This window comes from Sphaeroforma arctica (genome assembly GCF_001186125.1).
Source record: "Sphaeroforma arctica JP610 unplaced genomic scaffold supercont1.71, whole genome shotgun sequence".
Taxonomy (NCBI): Eukaryota; class Ichthyosporea; order Ichthyophonida; genus Sphaeroforma; species Sphaeroforma arctica.
This window is the reverse complement of record NW_014040487.1, coordinates 36,247-45,061: the sequence shown is the minus strand read 5'-3', so window position 1 is coordinate 45,061 and position 8,815 is coordinate 36,247. Positions and strand designations below refer to the sequence as shown.

The window sequence follows — 8,815 nt, the reverse complement described above, 5'->3', positions numbered from 1 at the left end:
TATATATGTATGTATAGTAAGTATATATATATATATATATATATATATATATAAATATATTATGCGATGTATACGTGTCACCAATTGCATGGTGTCCAACAGTTTTTTTTTCGCGACTTGCAACACGGTTGACCTGGCGATGCTTTCGTAGTCACGTAGTGGTGTATATAGTCCAAAACTGCATTGCAGATCAATTGTGCATGAGTCAGTTTTTCTGTCAAAGCAATAGGTATCCTTGCTAGGAGAATCATTTTTGCGGCTGCAAATCTAAGGGGAACATTTTCTCATTGATCAGTCTATGACGCAATTTTAATAGAATCTGAGTTTGTATTTGCTTTCGCTCCCTTGCACAGGTTTTAAGAAATAGCTAATCGATTAGCTTCCGCATTTTACGACTTATCGCTATACTGAATTTTCTGCGCACAACTGTGCGTTTTGCTCTATTTATGCGCCACGTCGATCATGTGCACGCGTTTCTTTGAAAGTAGTATATACGTTGAGATGGTCAAACACACACTTACCTTATACTAATATATTCTAGCATGCGACTACTTTATAATTAGCTTTCGAAAATGGACGAACGAATATACAGGGATGCACGTGGGTTCGCCTATGTATTCCACCCAAGGCTAGGTCTACTTGTACTGCGGGCTTTCAAAAAACGGAAGGTGAGTTTATTGTTACAGTTTTGGTCATATTTACGTCTTTCTCGAGATGTGAGTTTTGTTTGTTAGAGATATGGTCACTGGTGAACTTTATTGCTTATGAATTAATGAGAACACAGCCAATATAAATGAAGCTACAGGCTGAATAGGGATTTGATTGCTGCACATGCCGAATCGTTGTCCTGACCTCTATTTGCTCAGTAGTTCTTTGAGTCCCTCCAACAAACAAACTGAAGAATAGCAATCGTGTAGAATTTATTAAAATTACAAACCTTGGTACTCAATGCGTGACAATTGCACAATCATCCGCAAGGTGACTCTCAGAAAAGCTTTATTTTATGTAGATTTTCCAACATGCTCAGGTCTAGGGTGTATCGCAAGCAGTCAAAATATTATACAGATGCACGTATACGCATTATTGCACCTACACAAACTTTCACAAGTACTCACAGAAACATCTATACATAAACACATACCAGGGAACTCACTTTCAAATACCTGGTGGCAATGTGGACCGCAGGGACTGGGGACCACAAGGCACAAAAACGCTGACGGAAGCGGTGGTGACGGGGGTTACGCGGGAGCTATTTGAAGAAACTGGTCTGGAGTTTAGAAATACACCTGAGAGGGTCAATATAGTACGATTAAGGTATGAAGACTTGCAATGAATGTTCGTGGATCTTTCTTTATCGTCGTGTTTCCGTGTTTCAATTGTCTCACTGTATGTGACGCTGTAGCGACAGGGTTTGAGCCAGTGGTTGGAAATCTGTATTCCATTCGACTTTATTTCATGGCACTTATTGGTAATGGCTTATCAGCCGGAGTTTCACTATCGTTACCTACATGCTGTTGGTTAAAACGTTGCTCACACCAAATCAGCCCGTGAACATGACCTCAGTCAATGTGCTTTGAATTACACGTAAGACTGTACTGCTTGAGCAAAGTTATATTTATCAGAAGTTTTCGCTTCTGTTCATTCAGTGATGGATCGTTATTAGCTATGAAGGATAGATATTATGTCGTGATCGTGATCAACGACGAGGATACAGTAAAGCCACCAACGGGACCTCTAAGCAAACCTCTCACAGAGGCAGGCGAAGATTCATTCAGAATTAAGCTGTCGAAGGAACACACCGGTAAGTTTTTAATGGAAATATCCGATCGTATCGATTTACTTTATGTATGCAGGTGGAATCTGCGTGTCTTTGGTATACTACACCTTTTTTCTTTAGATTTTCTGTTAAAGCACTTGTTTGTTGTTGGTTTTTTTTGGAGAGCACGTAGTGTATTTCTAACAAAATTTCCTGTATCTGAGAATCTGACAAGGTTATGTAACCCAGAAGGGAATGTGTAATAGGTTACCTGAAGTTTTCCGAACGAGAGATAGGATCACTGACTTACAGCTTCGTTGTGATATGAAGGTCGACTACGTTGCTTCATATTGCCTTTTGTTCTCAATAGTAATGTAACACTCCCGGCTATGTACCCCAGAAGGGAATGTGCAATCGGTTACCTCCGGTTTTCCGAAAAGAGATGTGATCACTGACTTACAATTCCGCAATGATATGATATCGCTTCTTATTCTCAATATCATTGTAACGCTTCCGCGCTATAACTGGTTTATTCAGGATTCTATTTTGAGCCTGATCTGGAGAAGGCTGCCGAACAGATAAGTCTTCACTCCGGCGGAAAGAACAGTATTGCTTTACGGCAATTAGTCAAGGCTGGTGTATTCAAAACAGGAACTATAAATTGAGAATTTACGTGGGAATAGTATTCTATCGAGGAACAGAAGCGCCAAGTATTCAAACTGGAACCATAATTGAAATTTAGATGGAAAGAGTTTCCTCTCTCAAAAGCGTCGAGTGTTGGGGAATAAAAGTCTAGTAGACAACATACATGATATGTGCAATACTGGTTGTGTTAAAATTGATATGTAAAATTTGTTCCGGTCTGGGTCTGTCATCTCGATAAATTTTAAGAAGAAAGCTTATACATGTTACACGCAAGCGCTCGATGTTTTGAAAACATGACTTTTAAGAAGAAAACTAGTACATGTTTTTACATTAAGCACTCAACAATCGATAAACTGGGTGTGATATGAAAAAATTCTTTATATATATATATATATATATATTGATGATCTCTCACACAAGCACTCAACAGTCGATTGTATGGGTTGCCCATGGCGACAACTTTGTTCTGCAAATAATCGGTACTATGCTGTGCGCGGCTGTCGTTTCCTAATTCATAGCGAATGACTCCCACATATTGGCAGCTCGTGGCAAATGTGTGTAGTGTTTCGTCGATCGTGGAAAAATCGTACAAAACTGTCAAAATTTCTCACGTCTCACCAGTTTAGGGCGCCAATGAGAAGTTTATCATTTTTTTTTCGAGCAATCATGCATGCGACTGCTGCCCTTATGCGCAGCAGGTGCTCATGAAGATCATGGAACGAGCTCGATGTTTTTTGGTTTATTTTATTCTTTTTTTCAAACTACATACTAAGATTCAATCCCGCATGTTTCATATTTGCACACTACATACAGGAATGTAATTCCCTATATCGTCTTCTTATTTTCAAACTACATACATGGATCCAATCCAGCATGTTTTCCTACTTTACACTATGCACCAGGATTCAATCCTGCATGTATAAAGCTTCCAGTCTACTAAGACCGCACACCAGTGTTCTCTCAGTGGTGTTCTACTGTACTAAATACTTTTCTTCCCAATTTTCATCTTTTCAGATCTCGATCTTCTTTCCTACATCATCTGAGCGAAGCTTGGACACACATCGCACACGCTAAATACCCATTCTATGTTGCGATATACAGCGGCAGATGTACCACACCATCTTTACCGCAATCGCATCTCACAACCACCATCACTAATCCACACGCCCAGCGCATGGAAGGTCTAATCGCGAACACATCTGATCAAAGATTAAATCTAATAATCGGGGATGCACGGGCCCTTTAAGACATTGGTCTGCCACTTGATGATTCCAATGCCATCTACAACCACGAGGTTACCGCTGTCCAGCAGCATGAACGAAAATGGCTTTGTCCCCCGAGGATCAGCCGTATTCGTCTGCCACAGGGGCTCGTTGCGCGTGGACACCCACTCTTCAAGATTGCCGTCAACCTTCATGTGCAGGTACGGGCTCTGGCCCATGTCATTGGTACCAGCGTCCCAGTAAGGAGTGTCCTGATAGTAAGCCACCAAATTGCCATCCTCACCTATCTTGAAGGTGTGTCCACAGTTGGACTGTAGCACGCGTTGGTTGGGGTACATCATCTCACCCGCCGCGAGTGTGAACTTCGACACAACTTTGGTGCATTGCTCAGCCGTCGAGTCCTCGCACACCAGTTCCGCGGGGTTGAATACTTTGCACGTTGCCTGCCCCTGTGCGTCCTGGTACAGCGATCTAGCCGAACCACACGTGGCCACCTTACCCTGTTGACACGCAAACCCTGCCGGGCACTGCGTGATTGCCGTACACCCGGTTGGTGATGGTTGATTGCCTGATGTAATGGATAGTGCACGCTCATCCAGACCTGCCACAGACACGCCCGTGTCCAAACAGAAGTAGCCATCAGGGATGGGAAGGCATGCTTGCTGGCCCATCTTCGCAGCGTAAGCGTCTGAAGGACATTGGGTTTGCACGCCGTTTACACAGTAGTTGCCTTCTTCACACGCCACACACTCGCCTTCGAGCTCACCCTGGACCCCAGCGGACGTACACGGTACTGTGTACACCCCAGAATTACCAGCAGGACAAGGAACTGTGGTTGGTACACATGGCGAACTAGAAGCTGCTGCAGGAGAGGGTGATACAGGTACGGGTACTTGTGATGGCGAAGCCGGTATGGATGAGGGAGAGAGTACCGGAATTGTGGCCGCGGGTGATACCGGAACGGGGGCCGAGGTTCGGCCAGGGGGTAGCTCTATCGTAGTCGGTACTACAGGAACTAGCGAGGCGACAGGCGAATTCACAGCTGTTGGATTGCTAGATACAGGAGACGGTGCCGGTGTGACTGTGGTGCCAACTGAGACAATGGCAGTCGCCAGCGCCGCATCGGGTTTGACAACGACTATCGGGAATGTGCATGTCGCGATGTTTCCTGAGAGGTCAGACACTTGACACGTGACGTCTGTCAGGCCGATACCGAAGAAGGCGCCACTGTCCATGTTGCACTCCACTTCGCCGGCAAGATTCCCGTTGTCCACGGCGGTGATTAGTTGAGTGAAGGGGATCATTGTGCTGTAGAGCGGTGGGTAATATTTGGTGCGAGTTCATGTTTAAACCAAGTGAATATCTGTTCCAAACACAGACATAATAAAAAACACAGACATATATAGAATATAATAATGCATTATTTTAAAAGTGCAAAGCATGAAGCGAATTTCGGAAGATAAGGTAGCAACTGCATACAATGATACACACAGGGATACATACCCAGGCTGACCTAGCGGTGCACTTTCGTACAGTCGCTCGGGGCAACGCATGATGGGGGCAGTGGTATCAGAGCACAGCTCACCAGTGCCCGTAAAGCCCGGTCTGCAAGTGCACTTGAAAGACGTGCCATTCACCGTCTCACAGATGGCATTAGCATCGCAGTTGTTCAGCAACTGATTGGTACAGGCGTTGTCGAGTGGTTTGAGTGTGGGGTTCACCACGGTTGAGCCGTCTGTGTCGGTGTTTCCTGCGTTCGGGAGGATGGCTTCGAACCCACCGCTACCGCACGTGAAGATGTTGCAGGATTCAATCGAAATGCCTGTACAGTACGCACCTCCGTTCAATGCAGATGGATTATTGCATGCACGTTGGCGAATTCCTGTATGTGTGCGTGTTATGTTCGTACGAATTAGTCAACTTCACAGAAATCATTGAGGTCTTTGATGAAGCGTGGTCGACATGAAGTAGGTGCTAGTATTACAAAAGCATCATTAAAAAAAATTTGGCTAAACATTTACATTATGTAGAATGCACAGTTTAGGGGGCACAAAGAAACTCAAGAATACAAACATACCGGATCCACAAGACTGACTACAAGGCGACCAATCTGACCAGGCCCCATCAACTGGTTGTTCGACACTACCCGGCACAAGCGGTGCCGTTGGGAGCGTGAACGCAGGGGTATCTGAGTTACTCGTGTTATTGTTGTTGGTATTGCTGTTGGCACTTGGGGTCGGTTGGGCGATCACCTGACTACATTCAAACTCGTTGCAGTTCTTCCACGCCAAACCATCTCCGCACGCACCTGAGATTCTTTGCGAACAGACCCTGTACTGCACCCCACCGTTGCACTCGGCACTGCACGCACCCCAGGATGACCACAAACCTTTTACTTCCGTCACATCAGGTACTTCCCACACTACTTCGGGTGAAGGAGATGGCATAGGCGTTCCACGTGGCGAAGGGGATTGGTAGAAGGCTCCGGGTTCGGGCCCATCCTCGTACATGAAGAACACACTCGCACAACACTCGGCGGGATCGCATACTTCAGTGGCACATGTCTTAGTGGCATAGTCAGCCGCCGGAATTTGCTCACCGCAGTCATTGATCTGCTCCCAGCACTTTGGTAGAGCTGAAGATGGAAATGGTATTGATTCAAAGTGACATAAGGAAGTGCACTGGTGCCATATCCAGACAATGTGGTCGATGAAAAAAAACATTTTCCATTACATCTACTACAATTGTCTCTAAATCTAAATAGAAGTGCGCCCGGTGGAAGAAAAATACCCACAAGAGCTTGAACAAGACTATTATAGGATTGACCTGTATATAGTTGTGACATACGTTTACAGCAGTCCGTGGTCGTACAGCCGCCCACCTGGTCAGCACACTGCTTCTGCTCTGGCTGATCAATTATGGTCGACGTCTCCGGGGGACATTCGAAAGCATCGCACGTGAGAGAGGCTGTTTAAAAAGAGAGTAGCGTTTAGATATTGTAGATTAAGCAGTCTCAACTCTCTGTTATTATGCAACAAGCAAATCGGGTTCACTAGAGCCATATCGATGCTCAGTACTGCAACTTACCTTCGCAACAGTCTTCCACAGTGCAGAAATCACCGGGGCATTTGATCCGATCGTAGTTAAACTTTGGGCCTGGACTTCGGGTTTTATCGCAGATGACATTGCTAGCCACGCATGTCGGGGCTTGGCAACAATCACTCAGCTCGCACCTCTCGCCACTGCATGTCCTAATTGCGAAATCCGACAGCGGTTCGCGTATAGCGGGACAAGTAACTGCCAGAGCGCACTGGGGGGCATTCGCACAGCATACCTCGTCTGTACACACATTGTCCAGACACACACCCTGGGAGTACGAGAGGGATGGCACGAGTGGTGTTGGGCACCCCCAACCGTTGTTGATACAGGTCATCTGGATCTCATTGCATGCGACCCAGTTGTCTTGGGTATTGGGAGTGGTGTAGAGCCACGCCATGCCCAGATTAAGCGCGGATTTACATACCGCTAGTGCGTCGTCTTGCGTTTTTACACCTACTTCTGTACCGAAAACTGCTTTGTTCTACAATAGGGATAGGAGTGATAGGGGCTGTGAATAAAACTAATCGTCTGAAGGTAACAAACTAAAGTCGAATTGAAAATAAACATATTTGAAAGAAAGCCCACACCTCAAGTACATCACGATACAGAATCACCGACGTACATCTCTGTTAGGTATGAATTGTTTCTCATTCAACGTACCTGCTGAACAAAGGGTCGGTAATTGGCACAGTTACCCACTGCCATGCAATCGGGACTCAGCGCAAAGTCAAAAAAGTTCACGAGATCTGCGACTTGATCTGCGTTGCTTCCCAGTCCCGCAGCCACATCGACATCGTGTGCGGTCTGTGCCAACCACTTACTGTACTGTATTTGGTGCAACTCTAGTACGTTTTGTGGGCGTTCGATGACGGTGCAGTTGTTCGCATAGCAATTCAGCTTGTCGAATAGAATAGCTGGGGATTGCATAGGTAGAGAGTATAGGAAGATGAGTACCGAAGTATATAGTCGAGCAATGCACAATAGAGTTATATAGGTCACTGAGTGCTAGTGGTCATGCAGCAGCAGTTAGTGTTATGTGCATTTCGACCAATTTATCCAAATCCTCTCACCGCATGCTAGACTATTACGACGTGATGTAAACACATTCCTAAGCACTTACCATCACATCCGTTTGCCGCCGCTTGCTCGATCATAGCTTTCATGTATGGTTTGATCTCTTCCTGCCAAAGCGTTATATCGAACCAAAGCTCCAAGCTATCGGAGTCTGGGTTCACTGGATTTCCTTTGACCTGCACAAGAAAAATTCAAGAATAAGTGCATGCTTTCCAGAGGAAATTTTAGCTCGTGGTTTCGCTAGAGAACACACGTAATCTTGGCTACAGTGACCAGCTGCGCAATACAAGCCCATAATCTGGTGTACAAATAGAACGAGCGCACTCTGTATTGCTGTTAGTATAAATAGACCTCTAGAAATGCTATGGATCATGCTGAACCACACCACTCATACATAAATGGTAAGGTTTCAGAAAAGAAAAAATCGCAACATGAAAAAATTCAACGATCATTTTGTACTTACGGTTTCATCTAGATCTGAGGCGCTGGCACTGTAAGAGTAGAATGAACCAGCCGAAATGTAGCAACCAACATTCTGGCCTATACCTTTCAACTGCGCTATGGTAAACTGGGACGTCTCTTCAGCATTTACCATTGTGAACTGTGGAAGAGATATACAGACAATTAATAGGGGGCAAATAGTCATTGTGTCGACAGTATTGTGTTTGAAAAAGTGTCTGCTACAATAGTTGATCGAAGATCTACTATCTCAGGCACGACAAATGCAGAGATCCGGGTGAAAACGAAAGCATTCACGCTTTGGCTTTTGACGGGGTAAAATATCGCCCATGGCACTTTAAGCAAATTTGTACTCGAGATAAACTGGTCCAAATATACAAATATAGACGGGGATCTGTCTTGCATGCGTATTGTGTTGTTCTCGACATGTACAGTAATCTATCCACAATCCGGAATTGTACAAATAGAAATAAATATGCACCCAGAAACTACCTCCGGCATCTGCATATTTACATGCTTGAGCAGTTATATAACTTCGAAATGTTTACAAATCATCCAA

General features: G+C 44.9%; 2 protein-coding genes across 2 annotated transcripts in view; one reads left to right on the top strand and one right to left on the bottom strand.

Annotated features, from left to right (window-relative positions):
* Positions 1-2,579, top strand: SARC_01725 (hypothetical protein). The gene is made up of 4 exons (XM_014304536.1): positions 1-668; positions 1,145-1,314; positions 1,647-1,801; positions 2,294-2,579. Exons 1-4 carry the CDS (start codon positions 573-575, stop codon positions 2,419-2,421), a joined length of 549 nt encoding a protein of 182 aa, XP_014160011.1. The 5' UTR covers positions 1-572; the 3' UTR covers positions 2,422-2,579.
* A 553-nt stretch (positions 2,580-3,132) lies between these two features.
* SARC_01724 (hypothetical protein) overlaps positions 3,133-8,815 on the bottom strand; it is a 6,934-nt gene continuing 1,251 nt past the window's right edge. The window contains exons 2-9 of the mRNA XM_014304535.1: positions 8,261-8,398; positions 7,844-7,973; positions 7,384-7,637; positions 6,712-7,204; positions 6,472-6,591; positions 5,702-6,259; positions 5,128-5,506; positions 3,133-4,932 (exon numbers count right to left, since the gene is read on the bottom strand). Coding sequence (XP_014160010.1) covers positions 3,618-4,932; positions 5,128-5,506; positions 5,702-6,259; positions 6,472-6,591; positions 6,712-7,204; positions 7,384-7,637; positions 7,844-7,973; positions 8,261-8,398 — 3,387 coding nt within the window. The 3' untranslated portion in view covers positions 3,133-3,617. The remainder of the gene's footprint in view (positions 4,933-5,127; positions 5,507-5,701; positions 6,260-6,471; positions 6,592-6,711; positions 7,205-7,383; positions 7,638-7,843; positions 7,974-8,260; positions 8,399-8,815) is intronic.

Bases quoted from the DNA above. Each gene is read 5' to 3' on its own strand.
- SARC_01725 (XM_014304536.1), top strand. From the start codon at position 573: ATGGACGAACGAATATACAGGGATGCACGTGGGTTCGCCTATGTATTC. The intron at 669-1,144 runs GTGAGTTTATTG...AACACATACCAG, and splicing joins GGGCTTTCAAAAAACGGAAG to GGAACTCACTTTCAAATACC. The intron at 1,802-2,293 runs GTAAGTTTTTAA...TGGTTTATTCAG, and splicing joins GCTGTCGAAGGAACACACCG to GATTCTATTTTGAGCCTGAT.